This window comes from Acartia tonsa, chromosome 2 (genome assembly GCF_053477335.1).
Source record: "Acartia tonsa isolate MP-2025a chromosome 2, ASM5347733v1, whole genome shotgun sequence".
NCBI lineage: Eukaryota > Metazoa > Arthropoda > Copepoda > Calanoida > Acartiidae > Acartia > Acartia tonsa.
Genome location: NC_137261.1, coordinates 22,385,810 through 22,410,652, shown reverse-complemented (window position 1 = coordinate 22,410,652; position 24,843 = coordinate 22,385,810). Strand labels below are relative to the sequence as shown.

The 24,843-nt window shown below is 29.7% G+C and overlaps 1 protein-coding gene across 3 annotated transcripts in view; it reads right to left on the bottom strand.

Moving 5' to 3' along the window:
* The window catches only part of LOC145306784 (uncharacterized), a 47,323-nt gene that overhangs the window by 5,304 nt on the left and 17,176 nt on the right, over window positions 1-24,843 (bottom strand). Inside the window, exons 4-13 of one of the 3 annotated variants that reach the window (XM_080149095.1) lie at window positions 19,962-20,063; window positions 16,419-16,471; window positions 12,510-12,690; window positions 11,457-11,545; window positions 10,678-10,737; window positions 5,039-5,137; window positions 4,331-4,437; window positions 3,791-3,908; window positions 1,090-1,284; window positions 625-689 (exon numbers count right to left, since the gene is read on the bottom strand). In XM_080149095.1, coding sequence (XP_080005221.1) covers window positions 625-689; window positions 1,090-1,284; window positions 3,791-3,908; window positions 4,331-4,437; window positions 5,039-5,137; window positions 10,678-10,737; window positions 11,457-11,545; window positions 12,510-12,690; window positions 16,419-16,471; window positions 19,962-20,063 — 1,069 coding nt within the window. Of the gene's footprint in view, window positions 1-624; window positions 690-1,089; window positions 1,285-3,790; window positions 3,909-4,153; window positions 4,261-4,330; window positions 4,438-4,509; window positions 4,618-5,038; window positions 5,138-10,677; window positions 10,738-11,456; window positions 11,546-12,509; window positions 12,691-16,418; window positions 16,472-19,961; window positions 20,064-24,843 lie in introns of all 3 variants that reach the window. The other 2 variants (XM_080149087.1, XM_080149083.1) reach the window with 2 other exon arrangements.

Here is a 24,843-nt window from a genome sequence, read left to right as displayed (position 1 = left end):
ACAAAATCATTAAAAAGATTATAGTTTTCTGTTTTTAAAGATACATTGAATCTAGTTTAATTAAGGGAGGGAGAGAATAATGGACTTTAAATTTTCATTAATAAACTAGCAAAATAATCTTTGATTACATATTTCACCCTTTGAAAAATTGTTCCAACCTATTGAGGACATCCACCCACTGTAGAAATATATAAAACATGCTCATTCCATTTTTATAACCCTTACATGTATTACTGTTAAGGAATAAAGGAGTGAAACATCAATAAAAAAAATCAATTTTCACCTGGTAGAAAGTATCAAAAGTTTTATAACCAAGTTATATCAAGTTGGCTCATAGAATTTAGTTACTTTTTTTGTCTATAATCATTGGGAATGTATATCAATTCATCGTTCATTGTCTTTTATTTTCAGATCCATGAATTTAAAAGTTTTATTGGGTATTTATTTTCCAGGCGATTTCTTTTGGGAGGGTGGTGCCCTCCCGTCCCAATATAGTTATACAATTTTCCAAGATGAGAACCTACATTTTAATAGGTAACCAAATAGGTTTAGCGATTAGCAAGATCCTTAGGTACATACATTTAGACATCCTGTTACTTTTTTTATAATGATGTTTTCCTCAACCTGATATTTGAAGGGGTATATGTTGATTTTGGTTCACCACAGGAACTGTTCCATTATTACCCTCCCTGAAAAATAATTATTATGATTTTTTTTTGGGGGGGGGGGTTTGTTGACTACATTAGCTTTTACATTATTACTCTCCACTAAAAAAAATCTAAATTTTATATCAATAATCAATATTTTTGGGTAGCTTTTTAAAACTATCATTGTGGGATGCTATGGATGTGATATATTGTATTTTGGATTTATTGCTGATTTTTACAGCTATTTAAAACATTTCGTCAAGATAACTTAATTACTAACTAGCCCTGTTTTATAAGTTCATGTAGTTTTTGTGTTATATAAATTAGTAATATAAAGTAATAATTTTGTGAAAAAGAACAATCCATTCTAAAATAGTCAACTAAAAGATTGGCTTTAGTTTTACCATTAAAAAAAAACTTTTATATAAAGATTGTGTCCTACCTATGCGTTGCCCGTTGGGTTTTAGCATTGAGTATCTGTTTCCTAATCACATCAAAGTTGTATCTCCGCCTGAAGGTGGCCCAGTGCCGTCTGAGCCCGCCTCTGTCCCCGCCACCCGCCTCGCCACGTATGCTGCGTTTCTTATTTCTGTAGGAGAAACCAGGACTTGAGAGTTTCCCTTTACTCATTATGTATCTAAACAATTGATGTAATAAGTATAGAAGTAAAATCAAGACAACTACCTAGCCCCATGTTTTGGGACCTTTTTTGTGAAGCTTTTTTTATAATGAAGAACTCAATATGTTCATTATTTATCGAATGAAAAACCTTACTACTTTATTCAATACTAGAGGTTACGCCTCTAGAGGCCTCTAGGTGTACTTTTAGTGATTCGACCTTCCAATTTTTTTTAGTTCCAAGAAAAAGTAAAAAAAAATGTTATGTGGGGATTAGGGGTGGTTTTACCCTCCCCCAAAGTAGCTATAAACCTTCCTGGGACCTATGAGAAATTACACTGTAAAGGAAAACCGTATCGGTTCAGTAGTTAGCGAGATCATTCGCTACAGACAAAAACACCTTACTACTTTATGGATAATGGAAAGATGAAAAAATGTAAACTTTTTGATACAAAAATACTATATAGGAAAAATGTCCGCCTGTCTAATAGATCTATAGTATAGATGTATATACAGACAACTACCTCCTTTCATTTTTCAAAGACCTCTTTCGTCTGCTTCTAAGTTATTTTCTGCTACTTCGCTATGTAATACAAGCGATACCATTGGTTGATTTTCAATAACCCAATAGAAAGGTTGAACAAGATGGTTGCGATGGGGAGATACAGTTATTTAACCCTATCTCCCTCTAGTGTTTTACTCTAATGTCTGTCTGTCCTTCACTTTCTCAATTTTTTTTTCTCCCTCGCCCTCGTTTTAATAAGAATAGTCAACTCTAATTTCTCTCTTTATTGAACTAAAATCATTTTGGTTAGAATTAATCTTTCTATGTATACATTATACAGCATATATGTTACAAGGTTATGAAGACGTATTCAGGATTTTTATCTTGTGATTAACTTTTCAAGGTTAGGCAAAAATGTAGCTCTTTGAAGTGCCTATTAATAATGACGTCATACAATACAAATGACCAATGATAGGCCAATACACAGACCAAATTACCAATGGCAGGCCAGTATACATTGAAATTTACTTGGTAATGTTAGCTAGCTATATAAAGTTCAGGAAGGGTAATTTTTTCAATTTAGCTTAGGGTATTTTGGGTTTCGGATACCCCCGGAGGGTTAGGGACCTCCAGAAAGGTTTTTGATAAGGATAAAAACTCACCCTCTCTTAATTTTAATTTATTAAAAAGTATGTCGGGGTTTCAGTATTCGACAAGCTCTTTGAGGTGAAGAACATTGTTAGAAAATAAGGCTTTTAAAATCCTCCCCTGTTTACGCTGTTGTGTATCTAAAGTACTTATTCTACTTAATGGCTTATTTTCAGACTCATTTTTTGCTCGTTTAACATTTATTATATATCTTGTCTTTCCTTTATATGAGTTTTCTTAGATTAATATAAATGTTTGTTGATGTTTTATGAAATATTTTGTTGTAAATGAAATGATTGAACTGGTCGATCTAGTCGAAACTATTTTTAAATAGACTCCAAGAAATTCTCATAAAAAATGCCTAAAACAACCCAAGAAATTTATAAAGATTCCCAGAAAAGCACACTTTAATCAGATGAGGCATTTTTTACATACCTAGCCACAGACAGAAAACCCTTAATACTTTTTATCATAGGACTAGCGGCTTCGCCCCTAGCCACTAGGGGCTTTATTTCTGAAGGTTCAGAGAGAATTTTAAAAATTTTGTTTACATATTTTTAGATATTTTTTGTATTTTATAACATTTTATTACTCTTTATATCCTTTTATTACTCTTTATATCATTTTATAACTCTTTATAACATTTTATAACTCTTTATAACTTTTTATATTGATTTATATTATTTAAAACCTTTGAAATTTTTCTTTTTTTATTGTTTTTTTAAATTTCTTTGCCATTAGGTAGTCTTTTTGGGGCTTCGCCCCCACAGGAGAAGGAAGTTTTCACAATCTTTTTGAATTTGATAAAACAAAGTTTAAAAGAAGAAAAGAAACTTAAAAAGAAGAAAAATAATTGAAAATATAAAGAAAATATAAAAAAGTATAAAAAAGTATAAAAAAATAAAAAATTAATGAAAATATATAAAAACATAAAAAACATTAAAATTAGAAAAAAAATAGCTTAAAACCACCCCAGGACCAATAGGTATATACCCTGAAGAGTAGAATCCAATCGGTTCAGTGGTTACTGAGATCTTAAGCTTCAGACGGACGGACGGACGGACAGACATCAAGCTACTTTGTATTATAGATATTGGAAAACGAATTGTCAAAAATTTAATTATGACAGCTGCAATCAACCGGTTCATTTTTTTTACAAAATGAGGCTTTAAGCAGGTTGCTATATTTTGTAATAATTTCTAGCTGGCCGTGAAACACATTAATTAGATAAATTAATCCTTGCTTTAAAAATTTCTTGGCAACCACAATAAAATCTAAGCAGGCCGTAATAAATGCACATCTGCCAACCGCAGAAAACAAACAAAATATACAGATAAACTAACTTATATTCTCTCTACTGGCTAAATCTTACTTTTTAGCCCAAGCAGGAACTGGTGTAAGAGCGGGGCCTCGGTAGAAGAAATTCAGCACCATGACCGTCATGATCACCGAGACTGTCGTCATTGCCATCACAAAGGTCAGATATATACCTAAACATACAAAATAAGAGGTGATGGTCAAGCTGAATCATACCTGAGAAATGTTTGTAACAAAAAAAAGGGAGGAACTACATACATTAGATTTTAAAACAAACATTGGTTTTAGGAAGCTGGTATCTTTTTAAAACTATGGAAAAGCAGTACATTTAAATATCTACGTAAAATAAAAACACATATCTACATTGTATAGGCTACCTAATTATTCTCTAAATCCCTCTTAAATAACGATATCTTACCTATTAACGGTATTGAGACGCTTGTTTCCGGCATTTTTTCAGCAATAGTGCGCATAAATACGCTGAATGCTAAAAGTACTGTAACTCCGAGCACTATTTTCTCTCCTAATTTGATGGCGATTTTATAGCTCATTTATAAATATTTAGTTTAAAGGCTGATTTGTCTTAATGTCTTACCTATCAAGGGAATAGAGCCGCTAGTTTCTGGCATTTTTTCAGCAATAGCCAGCATAAAAACACTAAAAGCCAAAATTACAGTCACACCAAGTGCAATCTTTTCGCCTATTTGATGGTGATTTTATAGCGCCTCGTACAATATATGAATCAGAAATCAAAATGAAAACTTAATATCTTACCTATTAAAGGTATAGACTCGCTAGTTTCCGGCATTTTCTCAGCAATTGCAAGCATAAACACGCTAAATGCAAGAATAACAGTCACACCCAAAGCTATTTTCTCCCCTGGTAAAATGGTGATTTTATAGCGCTCAAAATGTACGGGGATAACTCAAATATGCGTGCATTGTTTATGCTCGCACAAATAGTAAAAAAACATACATTTTAATACAGTTACTGGGTCATGGAAAAAAAACGAAGTTGCGGGATTCTTCGTATTTTCATAGTAGATTTTGAAAAGTGATTTTAGGTTAGGTTAAGTAAATGTGAATGATTGCCCCGCAGGGCTAGAGCCCCCCCGCAGAGGCTAGAAATAGGAGAAAAGCTACTATGAAAATACGACGAAACCCGCAACTTAGTTTTCTTTTCATGATCCCAGTTACTAACAAAACATAAATAATAATAAATTGAATATAACTCTAAAAAATAACTTATAGAATAAGATTTGAATCCATCATAAATAAGTTTGGCGCTAAAAATGTTCATCCCTGAGTCAGGTGGGAGACAGAAGACCAGCACAGTGAGACTCGACATCATCATGCACGGGAACACAATGTTGTACATGTAGTACAGGGTCTTCCGACGGATCCTAAAACAAAAAAAGTTTATCTTTGAATTTACACAAGTCTTCTTAATTGTACTTTTTGCTTTCCTTCTAGATACTTGTTTGCATTCGTTTTATTCTTAGAAAAAATGTTTCTTACAAAAGTTTTAAAATCTAATTTCTAAAATTTGACTAAATCACTCAAAAGGAAAAGTATCTTATAACAACTTATTTTTCATAGTACAATGTATGTATAGCAGCAAATGATACGTTTTAAACAAGGATTAAAACTTACAAAGTCTGTTTGTCTGTTAATTGTCAGATTAATCAACTGAAAGGTGGTAGATTTTCAAAGTAGACTTGTGTTTAAATCAAATAATAACGTCTTATTTCAAGTACTTTTCAAAAATCTAATGAATTTTCCTTTTATACCATCACCATTTCAAATTATAAATTAGGGATAGGTGCAGATTTTCTAATAATATTTTATATAATGCATCATATCAAACAAATTGTAAATAATACAGAATAGAAATCTAATGAAAGGCACAAATATTTCTAACATCGTACCTTATCATTATAATATATGTAGGTATCATTTTTAAAGAAACTAATTCAATTAATAGAATTATCTTTTTTTTAACTCTAAGTCAAAATGAATAAACACATTAATTTTCAAATATGCATTCTGACCCATTAATCACGTCTAGATAGTAGTTTTGCTTTTTAGGTCATGCCTTATCATTATAGGAATATTCAGTTTAAATCTTTATATGTCTTTCCCTGTCCCGCGTGCAATTTCCCCCATTAAATAAATTAGGCAAGTAATTTGATAATGGAAACAAATTTAGAGATTATTTAAAGCACAATGCATTAATTTCAAACAATAAACAAGAAATTTTAATTTCTTCTTTCCCCTTCCTAAATGTAGGAATATGTAAATTTACTTTAGGAAAAGATATAGTTAAAAAAGAAATTACAAAATTACCATAGTATCTTAATTATAGGCAGCAAGGACAACAGAAAAAACGTCCAAGGGGGGGGGGGGTAAGGGTGATTACCCCCTTCCCCCTCCAACGAATTTTGGGGTACCTACGGCACCCCCAAAATATTTTTCATTTTACCCCTCCCATTTAAAATTTACCCCTACCTTGGGGGTGCCGTAAAAATAAAAAAGCTTGGACGCCCCTGAGCCATTTACCTATCTTATTCGATCTCATGAAGTAGGGATTAGGTTTTTAAAAACATAAGTAATAGAGTTTCTACTGAACTTATTGATGTACAAAAACTAAAATGAAAATAGTTAACAAATTTTATAAACCACTTTTTGACTTTTTAGGAGGTTCAAATCAAGCCACTTATGATATGCAGGGTGAGTATGTCCCTGTCAGGCCGGTTCAATAAAATTCTTATTATCCATGAAAAAATACATAATTTCAAAATATTATAAATTTGTACTTATCTAATAAAATTTGATTTTAAAGTTTTTAATTTGATTTGTTTATCAGATCAAAAAGAAATTCAATTTTAATATTTTTTTCCTACTTTTTTTAGGATCAAATGGAATTTTAAAATTTAATTTACAAAAATAATTATAATTTTTATTCGTGTTTAAGGGCTTATTAATCGATCAAAAAAGTTTTTAAAGCAAAAATCTTAAGCTTAATTATAAATTCTTTCAATAAGCTTCAGTAATAGATATGATGAACATTAGAATAGGGGTTCAGTATTGCTTTAAAACCTATTAATATCCGCTAAGGTAGAACTGGTTCTCAGCCATATGGAGAAATGCAGCATAGCATTGCATTATAGATGATTTTCACGAATATTAAAATAAAAATTATAAACTAATTTTAATCTTTTATTTTTTTTCATTTTAATTTCAACGGAAAGCTATATTTAATACTAGCGATAAAGAACTATTAAAAATTTGACAGTGCATCTTTACAACTTAATTCTATTTAGCTTTTACATGTCCCTTGCCACGGTTTATTCATAATTTAAAATCTAATATCTAAATTAGTAGGCTGTACATATGTTTATAAGTTTAATTAAGTTTGTAAGTCATAACTTTCAAAGTACCTTATAACTATCATATAAAATCTACATCATATCAAATCTAATGTATGAACCTAATACATTCATACCTGAACAAGGATTAAAGTATCCATAAATATTAAGAATGTCATCAAATTTGTCTAATATTCGTTTTAAAATCTATATGAAACAAATAGGAATGATGCCTGTTTGTTCATCCATCTGTCTTCGAATAATTATACGATCTTGCTAGTATGTGGTTGGTTAGTTTAGGTATAATAAAGTAATATGATTAATTTTAATAATTTTTTCATACTCATTAAACATCAAAAGATCAAATAATTTTAATCCCCTGATTAATTTGTCAAATATATTAGTTAACTAAATTTTCAAATAATTTTAATACAAAATTTGAGATATTTTATCTAAACATCTTGTAATGAATTTGTAAGAAAATTTTATATTTAGAATAAGAGATATTTTAAATTGACGGCAAATTTAGGCTAAACAACGAAATTTAGTCTTAAATGTCTAAAATTAAAATACTTCAATATTTAAGTTTTAAGTCCTTGATACTAACATGAAGGGTTGGATATCTTATACAAAGAAAAACTATTTTTAACCCCAACTTAATATGTTTCATGTTTTTGTTCAACAATACATTTCTGTTGCTTAAAACTAATACAAGTTGCAATAGGAAAATGTTGCTTTCAATTTTTTACAAAGAATGTCCTTGGGATTTTTTCTTGCTCTACATTTTTCCAACCATACCTACCTATAATTTTTAAACAAGAATAATGTCTAAAATATGCACATATATCTTACTAAAACTTTGGAATTCAATTTTATATTTTACATAACATTTAGAGGTTATTAGACCCACTTGGGTTAGTAAAGTTCAATCTTTTAACATCTTAAGAAGCGATGCTACTTTATTAATAGGAAATTTGTTACTTTATCAATTATTTGTTCTAAACGTTTTATTTACTCATTTTCTCGCTGCGGTTCTTACGGACATGTTTTTGTTACTTTATTGTTTGATTATACACTTTAAGAATAAATAATACATATAATCTTGAATGTAAATTTTTTAACAACATTTTATTGCTATGTAAAAATAATAAAAATGACTTCATTGGCTCAATTTATCATTTCTTTTTTAGCAAGGCAAAAAATATTTAGTTGTTTAAGAATAACATCATAACTACGAGTAAAATGAGGTATAAAATACTCTGTTATATTGCATTGTAAGGTTAAACTATGTTTTGCAACTTTAATAGTTGTTGCAATTGTAAATAATAAACATGCTATCCTTGGCTTACTTCCACAGGCAAATTTGTTGTTAAACGCTTTGCTGAGTTCAAACTTACAATAAAAACACGTTTTCTAAAAAAACGTTATTACTAACAAGGATGATAACATTCGTAGGGGCATATGCTATGCATTATGATTATTTGTGAAGGGAGAATTTGTATTTAAATAGATTAAATAAGGGATCTACTAATGTTTTACCTAATTCCCCAAAGTTTTATAAAACGTTTTCTTATTCGTTGGATTAACAACTTTGGGGACTTTTAATGAGCTTTTTAATGGTTGGTTTATTAAATTGAGGGTCCATACGTTTCAACCACTAATTGTAATCTAGAGAAGGGGTAATTTTGTGTATTGAAATTAGGGTTGTACATCAATTAGTCGGCCATTGTCTTGTCCCTTTAGAACCTGGTTAAAAAAACATGGGAAATAAAGTTTAAAATAAAAAAAAATAAAGGAGTATCATTGCTCTATTATTTAAACTTGATGCATTTCAAGATACTGATTCTCATTACAATGATTCTTTTCATAATTTCTAAAAAAGAAATTTAGCAAAGGTTAAGAGGTATAGATAAACTTTTTTGAAAAAAATAAGTCGCAATATGCTAAATTATAGAGAAAAAACTAATTGTATTTTCTATGAAGTGGTAGAGTTTTAAAGTATGGGGTAGTTTAAAAAGAACATAATATTTAATGGATGTTTATTTGTTTGAAATTCATCTTAAGAAAAATAATCCTCCAATAAGCAAGATTTTGAAAACGCGTGATAGTGAAAGAAAATAAGTTGGTATGCTATCAAACTAAACTAAAAACAAATCCTCCTTTCTTTGTTCTTTCACTAAAAGAGATATTTATTTCGAAAGTTGGAATTTTAAAAATCTAGAGTTGAATTTCTTCTAATTTGATTATCATTAATTTAAATTTATTTGTTTCAGAGAAAATAGAAATTTCTTCCACACCGTTTACTTAAGAAATCAAGTAGTTATCTCCTTTTTTTTAATGAGGATTCAAATTTCATAATACTATTTTTCTTTTGTTTTTGCAAAATGGTTTTCAGTAAAAATATCCATGTTAAAAATTCTGCAAAAAACATTATATGCAGAAAAATATTATGTTTTTCAATGGGTAAAAGAATGACAGCTTAAATATGAAAGAAAATAAGAAGTTGACTGCATTTCTTACAAGAATAAAGTAATACATAATGATTTTTTTAGGTTGGGTTTGATGGGTTGTTTTGATTTGGATATTTAAAAATGTTAGATTGAACAAGCAAAATTAAATTGAAAAATGTAAAGTAACATAAGAATAAAGGATTTTAAATAATTTGTAATGACTCTGGGACAAAAGTTGCAAAGTAGCATTGTAAAACTAAGGTTAAGTTAGGATATGCAAAGATTTCTAAATTTCTGACTTCTTACAATCAAAGTCAACTGCATTAAAGTCTCATTAGGGTTTGAAAAATCGTTAGTAAGTTACTCCTAGATATCTATATTTAAAAACTGAATAGAAAAGAAGAAAATTATTTTGTAAAGAATTTTGAATAAAGTTTAAAAATCTGTTGAAATTCTGTCATTTCAATTGTTATGTTCTTGACATCTGAATTTTATTCTACATAAAGAGAGATTCTACAAGTTTTAAAAATTATTATACAGCTTTCCGCGGATATTAAACAAAAAATATAAAATCTATTTCAGATTTATTGGCTCCTCGGAGCTAACAAAACTAGTATATTTTTTGATTTTCATTTTAGTATTCCAGTAAAAATTTTGTAATACGATTTCATACAAGATTTTTCAGTATATCTTAGAATTGGTTCTAATCCAGCGGAAATTAATCGGTTTCAAGGCCATCATACTGGAATATATTTTAGTGTTTAAAAGTACTACTAAGAGTACATAATCACAAGAAAAATTTCTTTAGGTCAATTTTGTTTTATAGTAATATGATTTTTATAAGATTTAATAGTAATATGCTCATTCTGTTTTCTATTCTTTTCTACATTTTCAAAACCGATAATGGACTTTGAATATTAAAACTATTTTATCACAAAGCTTACTTAAAGGATAGAATAAAATAAAATTCTTCTTTATGTTTCGTATTAATGTTGTTACGAAAAAAGTTTCTTTTAAGTTTGAAATTGAAAGTTTAAAAAAGTAAGGCAATCATTCTTTCCATAAATCTAGAAATCATTCCATCTATCTTGTGGTGACTTGGATTAAAATTGATTTTTATCTTACCTTATGGTAACTGTCATTGAAGGGTAGGGTTCATCACAGCAAGGATAATATTGCTCGGTTCTAAATATCATAATATGATATAATATTGAAGGGTAGGGTTCATCACAGCAAGGATAATATTGCTCGGTTCTAAATATCATAATATGATATAATATTGAAGGGTAGGGTTTATCACAGCAAGGATAATATTGCTCGGTTCTAAATATTATATTATTATATAACATTGAAGGGTAGGGTTTATCACAGCAAGGATAATATTGCTCGGTTCTAAATATCATAATATAATATAATATTGAAGGGTAGGGTTTATCACAGCAAGGATAATATTGCTCGGTTCTAAATATCATAACATAATATAATATTGAAGGGTAGGGTTCATCGCAGCAAGGATAATATTGCTCGGTTCTAAATACCATAATATAATATAATATTGAAGGGTAGGGTTCATCACAGCAAGGATAATATTGCTCGGTTTTAAATATCAGAATATAATATAATATTGAAGGGTAGGGTTATTCACAGCAAGGATAATATTGCTCAGTTCTAAATATTTAAAGCATCACATAAAAGTAATAGGATGTCTGTCATGCATACTATTAAATTGATTTAATTCTCTTTTACAGTGAAGCTGCCTAGGTCCAATTTTTTTTAACTTTAATATTAGTTGATATTGCTATGGTCTAAAAAATATAATTGTTAAAGAATTGAATAAAAATATTTTGGTATCTTAATTTCTTGAAATTCAATTATAATATAACTTCGAAACAATAAATATTTACCTTGTAAGTCTAGCCTCTAATAATTCCCATTCTCCATTAGGTACATAGTTCTCAAGGTCAATGTTAGATGTCAGGTTTGTTACGTTCAACTGAAATATATAGTTCAATAAATTCTCCTAGATGTCAAGTATGTTACTTTCAAATAAGATATATAGTTCAATAAGATACCACTAGATTTGTTACATTCAACTTAAAACATATAGTTCAATATAATCCCCCTAGATGTCAGGTATGTTAATTTTAAATGAAATATTTAGTTCAATAAGATACCGCTAGATGTCAGGTTTGTTAAATTCAACTTTAATGTAAAGTTCAATGAGATAACACTAAATGTCAGGTTTGTTACATTTAACTAAAATATATAGTTCAATATTAATAATATTCAACTAGATGTCAGGTTTGATACCTTCAACTAAAATATATAGTTCAATGAAAGACCACTAAATGTCAGGTTTTTACATTCAACTAAAATATATAGTTCAATAAGATACCACCAAATGTCAGGTTTGATACCTTCAACTGGAAAATATAGTTTAATAAGATACCACTAGATGTCAGGTTTTTACATTCAACTAAAATATATAGCTTAGTAAGATACCACTAGATGTCAGGTTTGCTATATTCAACTAATAATATATTGTTTAAAAATATACTACTAGATGTCAGAAGGATAGTAATCAGAAAGGTATGATAACACCTTAGTCATGGTTTCTATAATGCACAGCTATAAAAAGTATTTGCCTAGATATAAAACCTAGCTAATATTTTGATGAATATTTTGACTACCGACGAACAACTATTTTAGGTTAGGTTAGGTTTTAGGCTAGAGGTCCGAGCGCTGCGGCTAGGCAGGCAAGGGGGCCGATCGCTGCAGCCAGAGTTCATAGTTCGCTGTCGGGGGGGGGGGGGGGGGCTACTCAAATTTTCAATATTGAAAAAAAAATTTCTAAGAGGAAAATACCGTATACTGGCCTATCATTGGTCATTTGTATTGCATGACGTCATTTTTATTAGGTACTATAAGCTGTTTCTATTTTGATGCTTTAGACCCACCTTTGTGCCATCATACATCCACGAGCTCAACTTGAGGTTACAAATTTGATCATCAAATGGAAAGTATTTCACATCCACGGGGCAGGTGGACCGAAACTTAGTTGGCGGGGGCCAGAACACGTTACCCTCGTAGTCAACAGAGGCAAGACTCCGAAAGTAAGTGTCAGAATAGTCGTCAGCACTGAAATATAAAAGTAGATATAATAAGTATAGAAAAACAACCCAGCAACTATCTGGTCCTTATCTTGAGGACCTTCTTATCTGCTAGCAAATTGCTTTCTGCTCTTTTGTAGCCACTTGGCTGTGTTAATATTTACGATGTTATCGGCTAATACTCAAAGACTTAATTGAAAGTCGGGAAAGGGTGGAAACATCCAGTTTTGTAACCGCCCCCCCCCCCCCTAGTGTTTTACTCCAATATATAAAATCATGTTTGGATTCATAAATTAATTGCAATTTAATGTTTCAAAGTTTTATTCAAATAAGATTTCTCCTTGGTAAGTTTATTTTCTTATAAGATAAATAATGACAGATTTTCTCTTTCTTTACTCATAAGCAATATTATGTTCGTCCTTCTGTTTGGATCAGGTTTTATGATTGTAGTTATATCCTTGATTCTTATATAAATTGCAAAACGACATAGATATGTATTCTTAAAATTAAATGTGATTTACTATGTCAATATTGAATAAATATAGCTATTAATTTGCTAAATAAATTTCAGTTTTGTAAAATAAGTTATTCCATTTTCTTTTATTCATATTTTATTGCATAATTTAGTTGCCCTGTATTTTCTAAAATCTAGTTTGCTTATGTTAATTGACGTTCTCCTGGCTTCATAATAATAAGATCTGGAATAATATCTAGCTTCCAATATAATTTATCATATCACTGTTTACGTGGTCTTATTTGTTTCATTTTTAAGAATAATTATTAATATTTTTTGTAGATACAAAAAGGTAAAAAGAGTTTAGTTTTATCATTACTTCTCTCTAATGTTGGTATAACTAGTTTAGTTAATCCGCTCACTCTGATTCTTTTTCTTTGTGCCACTAATTAAGACAATTAACTCTACCCAGAGAGATAACTATTTACCTAACTTTTACAAATTCTAGCCATTTCTAACCGCATTAAAAGTGGTATAATTTTTTTGTGTAAATTTAGAAAACATTTAGGTATTTCTTTGTAGTGCCTATAAAGAAAGAAGCCATATTAGAATAGTCCATTATTCTACAGAGTGTGCTAAAAATGTGTAGATTTTTAAAATTCAAATTGCTCGGTTTGTGTTAATAGTAGATTATGGAAACCCAGGGAGTAAGGGAGGGGACAATGGGCAATTAATTCAATATAAGAGTTTTCAAAGAAAGGGCCTGAAATCCAGTTTAATCCAATAAATTTGTAGGAAATTATAAAGGGATTGTTAATTGAATAATAGATTTCCATAGCGTCATGTAAAGTGAAATCACAACTTGTTTTTGATGAAATATATTGAGGTTTTTTGGTGTGATTTTTATATTAAAAGATTATTGGACCCGGCCAGCTGCTAGCAAGAATATGACTGCCCCTTTTTATTCTGTTTATTTCCCTTGCCCCTTGCCCCCACCTCCCCTATCCCTTCTCCCCGTCTGCTACATTCCAAACTAACACAACGAGTGTTTATTTTCCTTGCCCCCCACTTCCCTTATCCCTTCTCCCCGTCTGCAATATTCAAAACATAAATAACGAGTAGCGGCATTTCATGCGCAAGTCCCCAAACTCAGCCAGAAACTGCTAAATTCTTGCACATTCCCTTTAAGCCAGTCCCCAAAGTCTGAGACTCCTAAAAATTGAATATTCGATCCATTGTCCCCTCCATTACTCCCTGATGGAAACCGCATTAAGCTCTAGTTTTTGAAAACATGAAAACTATTCATGTGCTACGCATAGTTTAGGAACTTCATGTTAAAATGTACCAACTGACCTAAAACTTGACTCGCATATAAATAAAAGTTGCATAAAATTTTGTAGGTGACTAAAGATGAATTGTACGAAGAGAGGCTGCGTAGAAAGAACCACTGTAGACACTGAATTTGAAATCAGCATTAGGTGACGGACAATTGGACTAATATAATACAATATAAGACCCTAATTGTGCTACCAATAGACATGGCAACGGCGATCCATCCCCGAGTTTTGCACATCCAAAAGATACAAAAACAGTTACATAAAATAAAAATCTATAATTTGCTGTTCATTAGTTATGTGGAAAATTTTCCTAAACATAGAAATATGTTCTATAACGCTTAGATTTCATAATTCTAGCTTCCATAAAAGATAAAAAAAATAAATGATTATTTCTAATGTAAAATTGTATATGTTAAAAACTTGATTTTGTTGGTATTTAAACATTTTCCGTGAATCTGACCTAATTTTATTCAGGAGATAAAATAAAAACAAGATTAGTTTTTAAGAAAACGTATAAATCTTCAAAATACACAAAAGTGACAAATATAAATATTACTTCCTGTTTAGAAAGGACTTTGGCAATAAATCATACTGGACATTAAATTTTAATCGGTTTATCAATTACTACCAGTATCCAGACTTTTCCACCAACAATTTAAATAGACAAAAGGGATAATTTTTATTAATTAGAGGTGTACATTAAATTATCATCCATTATCTTATCCCTAAAGATCACTTATTATTATACACTCAATGCACAAAAAAAAGACTTGAATTAAAATTTTATTTGTTAGAATTATGAAAAAAATAAAGCAAGAAGCCTTTTTCCAACAGGCAAAAAAATATTAACATTTTCAAAGTACAAAAAGAATATAAAATTCAAATGTGGTAAAACTAAAATATTCAGAAATGTAAAATATTTTTGTCTCTGTGGAAAATATATTTTGCGTCGCCATTTTAACTTGCGGATTTTATGTAATTTTTGGACATAATCAAATATCACGTTCTTGATTCTTTTTGATAAAATATTTTTTTGGTAAAAAATATAGTTTTAAGTAAACTTTTTTCCAGAATATTTTGGAAAAAAATTATATATTTACTGAGATTCGATGAAGAAATGATATAAACACCAGTAATACTTTTTGTACCTCTAAACCCATTAATACCTAATCCGCACCAATTCACCGTACCCAAGTCTGGGTTTTTAGCCCTATTTCAATCTAAATAGGTTCAAAATAAAAAAAGGCTAAATTCAATAAAACGCTTTTTTCTAATTTACATAATTTTGAGACAAATCTACTAGGGTTCTGTTAAGTAGAATAGTAAGTTACTTGAACCAAAAAAAACTTTCGTTTGGGATTTTGAATAATAAATAGTACGGCGTAAAAATAAAAAAAAGGTTGACAAAAGTAAATTGTAAAGCCAAACTTCAACTACATTCATACAAAATTATGTAAATCTAAAAATGTTTTTACTTTAAAATGTAAACAAAATTACTCTGTAATTTCATATTTTAAAAGATTTAGCTTTTATACACAATATATAACACCCAGAAATATATTTTTTAATTTTTTTTTATTTCTTTTAATGACAAAAATAATTCTTTTTTTCCCATTCCATTGTTTATCACCTTTCATCTTCTAGTTAGATTTGCGCTTTTACATATATTCAACTATAACTACATATACTATTATAAGTAATAAGTTTTTTGTTTGTTTGTAGGGAAGGATCTTGCTAACCACTGAACTGATGTGGTCCTCCATTTTTGGAAGCTTCTTATAGGTCCCCTTTTTATGATAAGTCGGGGTATGGTATTAAGCTATTTTTCTGCCCTCCATATTCCTTCAAATATAGAGCTCCTAGATGCTAGGAGCGTAGCCGCCAGTAAAAAATAAAGTGTGACTGGTAGTTGAAAAAAAAACCGGGCAGTTGCTGAAGGCATTCTTTAAAAATGTGTAAGTTTACCTGTTATAAAGAACTATGTCGGGTAACCAAAGTTTGTCACAAGGCACCAAAAACTAAACAAAAAATAATTATTAAGTAATAACATTTATTAATCGCATTGTATTATAGACAGTTTTCCGCCGATATTAAAAAGAAAAATTATAAGATTTTACCAGTAGTGTGATTTTTATTTTAATATTCGTGAAAATTGCCTGTAAATATTTTTAAATGTTGCTGAGAAACGACACCATGGAAACTGTCCCAATTTTGTATAACTTTTGCGGAACATGTTCCAGTTACGTCATATTTTTCTTTCCCGAAAAAGAGAAGGGGGGAAGAAAATCTCTTCAAAAGAGATGGGGAAAACCCCATTTCTCCCATCTCTTTTTTCTTCCCCCCTTCCCTTTTTTTTCTTTCCCTCTTCCCTTTTTCAGGAAAGAAAAATATGACGTAACTGGAACATGTTCCGCAAAAGTTATACAAAATTGGGACAGTTTCCATGGTGTCCTGAGAAACGGTCTAATCCAGCGGATATTATTCGGTTTCTAAGTCATCATGAAAAACATTTTAATCTTTGTTTACAGTATATTCAATATTATAAGGCCAATACTGGGTATGTGGGTGGACAAGACGACCCTCCACTTTAAATCTTATTTTTAAAATAGAAAAGAAAAAATATTTTTTTTTTTTTTGGGGGGGGGTGATAATCTTCTGTTTTGAAGGTGGCGATACCCTCCCCCAAAATATTTAAAAACCTTCCCTGGACCTATTAGAATCTTCACTGTAAAGGAGAAACTTATTGGTGTGAGATCCTTAGCTGCAGACCAATAAAAGCTTACTTTTTTTATATAATAGGAATTCCTATGAGAACCTAAACGGTAAAGAAGAATCATATTGGTAATGGTACATCCTTTTACTTTTGTATAAGAATACACTTTTTTCTTTTGATCAATGAATGATGCATACAAACTAAATCTAAAATCAGGTTAAAATCAAATTTTCCTGGATTTACGAATCCTTTGGGATGTTTTGGATGGTTAGGCAGAACTTGGAAGTACGAGAACTTGGATTTTAGCAGAGAAAAATTATAACTTTATCATGTTAAATAGATAAACTGTATAAATTGATATGATTAAATCCAATTTAGAAAACGTTTTTAAGAGCTTTATTCGTGTGATGTTTATAAATTGTAAGGAAATTAATAATAAGGAACATAAACCATTTTAAAGATATAGTTCTCAATCATAAAAGAAATAATCATTTTTAAAATATATTTAAAGGAATAACTTTATTTCCAATGGCAATTGAATAATTTTTTTCAGAATTCTCTATCATGGTTTTTGACGTACGTACAACGAATGTACAACGAATGTTAAAATAAAAATTCTGTTTTTAAAACAATTTTGAGTGGTGCAATGAACTTTATGATAAAATTACTCCAGAAGAACATAATTAAATCTTTCTCAACACTTGAAAAGATGGGTGTCCTATCATTTCATTCAAAATTCCCCTTGTATCTAGGGGCTATGTATTCGAAAGGGTAAAGTGAGGGGGGTTGGGGGTGTCCCCCCCCCAAGAAAATAGCCTAAAACCACCACAGGACCAGTAGATATATTCCCTGAAGAGTAGAATCAAATCGGTTCAGTGGTTACCGAGATCTTAGGAATAGACGGACAGACATCATTCTACTTTGTAATATAGATGATCATCAAACAAGGATGACAACATCCATAAGTAGCGAAGCAGAAAAAATATGTATAAGAATTTAAAGATTTGTTGTCAAAAGCATGTATATTAGGAAAAAAATCACGAAACCTTTTGTTTTTAATTTCTTGATATTTATATTTCAGTACTATGACTAACAGACTGTCAGTCAAAGTAAATGGATGCTCAAAACAACGGGAAATTTAATTTTGATATTTTTAACTACAAAAATTTTAAAAATCGGACCATAAACACCAAAGATGTGAGGAAAAATGTGAAAAATATGAAAATAGCCAAAAACCTGCAAAAAGGCAGTCTGACCGCCATTGATGTTTTCTTGAAACGACAGGAAATTAAATTTTGATATCTATAACTGAAAAACTTTGGAAATCGGACCATAAACACCAAAGGTATGGAGAAAAATGTGAAAAATACAAAAATAGCCTAAAACCTGCTTAAAGGCAGTCTGACCGTCATAATTGTTTTTATTGAAAAGACAGAAAACTTAATTTTGATACTATAACTAAAAAAAATTTTGGAAATCGGACCATAAACACCAAAGATATGGACAATAATGTGAATAATACAAAAATAGCCTAAAACCTGCTAAAAAGCGGCCCAACCGCCATTGATGTTTTATAATTAATTGTGCTCCTTTTTAATGGGAATGTTGTCAAAAAATTTCAGCCTTTTATCTTTTATAGGAGCCGAGAAAATCACGTTTCCCCCAAACTAAGACATACGGACATACAGACAGACGGACATTGCAAGTTATAAAGTTATAGAATAGCTTCGCTACTAAAAATCATTTTTATTGAAAAGGGCCGATTAAACTTAATATCAAAAAGAAATGATATTCTTTGTGTCATATTATAGTTTTACCAGACTATTTAGAGGGCAACTTTGTCATAAGAGCTTAATTTTGAAAGTGTTCTTTTTTATCTATTTTTGCGTTTCAAAATCAATTTTAATTTAAAATTTGAAGCTTTAAATCTTTGACTTATTCTAATTTGGCGGTGCTATATATCTGTTGTGCGGGAATGGAGGTGCACTGAAAAGATGATTAATTTCTTAAGACAGGCTAATTATTTTATCTTTTTCCACACAATTTACTCACAAAATTGCACAAAAATAAGAAAACTCTTAAATCTTTGCAAACTTTAAAAGCAAAAGTAAATTATTAGATAATATTTTATTCCAAGTTTTATTTCAATACTTAAATAAAGCATTTTTATGCTTAAAGTAAATTTCAAGGTTTTTCAACTTGGTTCTTGTACAAAAAAAATAATAAACACAGTTTAAAAAAATTGTTTTTAAATTTGATTTAATTTTCACATAATCTCTTCTTTAAAAAAATCTTTTTATTAAACATAAATGCATTTAGTAAATTATTAATGCTAACTTATGCAAATTTAATTTATTTCAAACAACCAACGTATTTCTGCATAATAAAATTTAAATCAAGAGAGCTTTGAGAAATAATAAAAGAGTTTATTACAGCTTCTTATAATTTCAAGGAAATTAAAATTTCACTAAAGAAATGTTCTAATGCCTAATTAACATCTTTGGATGGTTAATGATAACAAAAGCCAGACATTTGTAGAAGAAACTAATTTAGTTTTTTGAGACTGTTGGAAATAACATAATCCTTCAATTACATGTCCTTTTTCTGGAAAATATGTACTTGTTCCTGGAATAAATTTTGTATCAAGACATTTACCTCTAAATACCAATGTTGGTCATTAAGCACACAGCAGTAAAACCTTTGATCAAAATGAATATCAAACCAATTACTTCCCAGACATTAGGCAAACTAAGTTTTAAACTTGATAATCTAAATAATGATATGAAAATTCTAACCTTTCTAATTCCATGAAATTGGTCAGGATCCCAGGTCAACAGTTCATCCTTCCATTCCTGGTCCAACCAAATATTTGTAGTCAGGACTTGGTTCTTTTCATCCTAAAATAAAAAAAATTTATTAGTTTGAGATGCTATTCATTCATTAGTTAACTTGTTAAAAATATTTTAAAGACAAAGATGTAAAATGATTAAAATATTAAATATCCTAGTATATAAAGAAGTAAGGTTTTTTTGACTGTAGCTTAAGATTTTAATAACTAATGTACCGATTGAGTTATCCATTTAAGGGTAGCTTGATAATGTTCTGTATTGGGATACTTTTGCCCTTTTCTAGCTCTATAAATACAGAGCTCCTAGATGCTAGGGGCATATCCACTAGTTGTAAATAAACTGTTGATGAATTAATTTTATTCTTTATATTCAATAAAATGTTTCTTTCATTGATTTGTTCTGTTGTGGAGTATTAAAAGATTATTTTTTAAACACTGCCAATATATTATATATTGGATTTCTGTCTCACTTTTTCTTTTCAAATATAAATTTCAAAGTTAGACTTTCCAAATTCTTAAATAAAAGTTTCTCCAGAGTATTCTGAATGAAAAAGAGAAAAACAAAATTTAAAATTAAAATTACATTCAAGTATTCAACATGAGTAAATGAACAACACCCGGCCTACACAAGATTTTTTCTTTTCAAGTTGAATATCAAAACACAATACAAACCAAAATGAATGTTTAAAAACTTTATATTCAACATGAAATGAATTTTTGTTCGTAGCAAAATTTGCAACAATTTCCAATATTGGAAATTGAGACAAGTTAATAGCTTGGTAATTAGATTCTTATATTCTGCTCATCATCAATGTTTAAAGTTATATTTTTTGAACCCATTGTTTAATCATTAGGATAATTTACAACCACAAAATTTGATAAATTTAACAAAATATTGTTTTGGATGAACATTGAAGTCAATTTGAAATGTTACTTAAAACTTTTTTTCTGATTATAATAGATATTTCTTGCATAGTATTATAAACAGCTTTCTGCGAATATAGAATGTACAATTATGTTCCTTATAAGCACTTTTTTCCACTTTTTTATAGTTGCTGATATCATTCTGAAATCAATACCTGTTTAAACATGAAAACTTTGCCAAAAGTGCATAAATCATTTCCCAGAATCTTTTTCAGGCCTTTCACTTTGATTACAAACTTTTAGCAATATGAAAGAAGGAAATGGATATTGTTTGAGCGGGGGCCCAACACTGTTTTTCTTTTGATTAACTTCATTACAATAGTTTAGGTCATCCAGAATTGATGCACTCTCATCTATAAAAGCTTCTATGTACAATATTTGCACTTTTTTTACCAATTTGCATTTGTTAAATTTTTAAACTAATGAGTATTTATTTGTTTTTTTTTAATTAATGTAAAACAACAAGGAAATATGTAAAAAGAATATGACTATCTTATTATATTACTTCCTGTATTTTTCCATTATTTTTCCTGTATCTTCAATTATCTGATACACTTATACTGCCATTGACCTTAAGCATATGCACAAGAGCATATTGTGTAAAAATACATATTACATACTTATCATTGCATAACAGAATTATGTTCCATGGTTATAGCATATCATTAGTTTGAATGGAGTAATACTATTATTTTCTTTTAACGTTGCTTATTAAAGTTAAAAGAACAAATTTTCAAAAGTTAAGCTAATGATCAATCATTTTACTAATTTGAGTACCATTAATAAAGCAAGATTGACAACATCCTTAAAATAAAAGCTCAACAAGTAAATATGAAACAGTTTTAAATTGTTGACTAGAGATATATGTTAAGAACAGCCGTATGATTAGCAGACTACACCTAGACAAGAAAAAATGATTAATCTACCTTGGCTTTTTTGTATTTGTAATTGAGAATATTAGAACAACAAAAAAAGTTTGTATACATGTTTTTGTATATTCTGACAGAAAGGTGTATATTTGTTTCTCATCTCACTAATGCAAGCCTCCCCCCCCCCCCCCCCCCCACCCCTATACACACCGATGCTGTTCTAATCTGTTTATGATGTCAAGTATGATGTATATCAGCTCAACTGGGGGGGCGCCTGCCTCTCTAATGTGATGCAAACTAATACATAGATATATGAATCAACAAAAAATATTTTTCCCAAACAATTTCAGTAAAAAATATATATATCATATTTATTTAACAATTGTTTTTATTTTTTGTTTTGTAAAATTGCAAAGTTAATAAAATTTTTTTTTAGTCCGTTCTATTTTGCAATTATTACTTGTTATGTGCTAAAATGTTCTTCTCTTTACCATATTTACTCTAAGATTGCACCCAAGATATGTTCCACCCTTTTTGTACAATGTTTAGTGTCAAGTGAAGATATAAACAATCCTAATATAAAGTAGTTGTTTTTAAAATAGTTTTGACAATATTATAAGTTATTATACATGTATTCTAGTTTAAATACAATTGATTTTTTTACTCATCAAGTACAATCAATAAATTTCAAAATGATAAAAACAATGAAAACAACATCCATAAGATCAGCCGATTATCTGTAATAGCAGCTATGTATTGTATATGAAACTTTCTTTACGGAAATCACCGTCAGAACATTAAAGACAGACTGATGGACTGCGTAATTATACACTGGTTGCTCATTAAAATAGGGAGTATTCTTAAAAAATTGGTATTCTATCTTAAATAGCAGCAAGAAAATCACGTTTTTTAAGGTAACATACAGATGTACATATAAACTTACTGACATTTTGTATTATAGAGTAACTTTGCTACTAAAATTGAGCAGTGTTATTTATTATTTAATATTTATAGTAGTTATCCATGTGTATGTATATGTATATTCTGTATGTATATACAGTTTTGTGAATAGGGACATCACTATAGCTGTGTTATTTATTATTTATAGTAGGTATCCATTTCTATGGATATGGTCTGATAAGTTTTATGCAGTTTTGTGAATAGGGACATCACTATAGCTGTGTTATTTATTATTTATAGTAGTTATCCATGTCTATGGATATGTTCTGATAAGTTTCATGCAGTTTTGTGAATAGGGACATCACTATAGCTGTGTTATTTAATATTTATAGTAGGTATCCATGTCTATAGATATGTTCTGATAAGTTTCATACAGTTTTGTGAATAGCGACATGACTATAGCTGTATTATTTATTATTTATAGTAGTTATCCATGTCTATGGATATGTTCTGATAAGTTTCATGCAGTTTTGTGAATAGGGACATCACTATAGCTGTATTATTTATTACTAGTGGGTACGCCCCTAGAGGCCTCTAGTGGCCTTTAAATGTTTTTTTTTTATTTTAAATATCTAATTTGAGAAATAACTTGTCTATGTTATCAATTGTTAAATTCATCCGTCTACGCAGCGCGACTACGTAGCGCGACTATGCTAGCGACACTATGCGGCGGAAATATTTAATATTTTTTATCTTATTGTGATTTCTCTCAGGAGGGTGGTGGTACCCTCCCCCAAAATAGTTATAAACCTTCCCGGGACATATGACAATCTACCCTGTTAAGGAGAACCCGATCGGTTCAGCGGTTAGCGAGATCCTTCAGTACAGACACACAGATACACAGATACACACACAGACAAACAAACATCCTGTTACTTTAGTATAAGGATTTATATTAGATATCCATGTCTATGGATATGTTCTGATAAGTTTCATGCAGTTTTGTGAATAATGACATGACTTTGGCAATGTTATTGCATCATAATCATAAGATAACTCCTCCTTGTTTTCAAGGATATTTAGTTGAACGTAAGGAAACTACACACTAATCAATGTTAAATAAGTTTGGACAAGCTTTGACAAGAATTGTAAATAAAAATTATTAACATTGATTTTAATAATAAGAGTTATATAGCTCATTGTAATTTTATATTAAACTTAAAAAGAGTACTTAATTCATGCTTTCTTAAGGCCAAAGGAATGTCCCTACTCAGCTTATAATTTGTGCCTTACGACAGGTTGCACCAGAAATCATGCCACAGCCGGGAATTTTGGAACACAGTCATAATCAGTCCGACACTTTTACTGTGTTCGAATTTTGTAGCTAAGGTTAATCTGGTTTATTTCAAATGTATAAAAAGCCTTAGACCACTATTAAGGTTTTCTGAAAATAAGAACAAAATCAGTTCAGCCCATATCGAAATATTTCATAATGATCATACATTCTACAATTTTGAACAATTATTCGAACTTTAGATAAATAACCTTGAGCTTTTTGTCTTATATGACTTTGCGGTGTCATTTTCCGTCCATAAAACTGCAATAAAAATGCCAAAATTATGTAATACAAAGCAAAGAAAAGAGATTATAGGCTTTTTACTACACTAGTCCCCAAAGTTTTATAGTAACGTTTTTAATTCGTTTTCTTAACAACTTTGGGAACTTTATTGAATTTCCATTGGTTGATTCATTAAGTTGAGTGTTCAAACGTTTCAACCATTTATTTCTAATCTACAGAAGAGGTAATTTTGTTTAGCCTTATTAGGGATGTATATAAAATTATCAGCCATTGTGTTATCACTTTAGATCCCTAAATACTAAGATTACAAAATAAAACTGTCAAAAGTAAAAATAAATACACTAAAGATGAAAGAAGCGTAGTTTTTCTTTAACTAAAGTATTTCCATTTAATTATAATCACCGGTCAACCTTCCACACCCCTCCCTTCATAATAAACAAAAAGAGGTGTTATCAATATATTTTTATCACCAATAATAAACATACATTTATATTTTTTGTCGACTTTTGGCAACCATGGTTTGCATAGGCGTCCAAGGGGGGGGGTAATGGGCCATT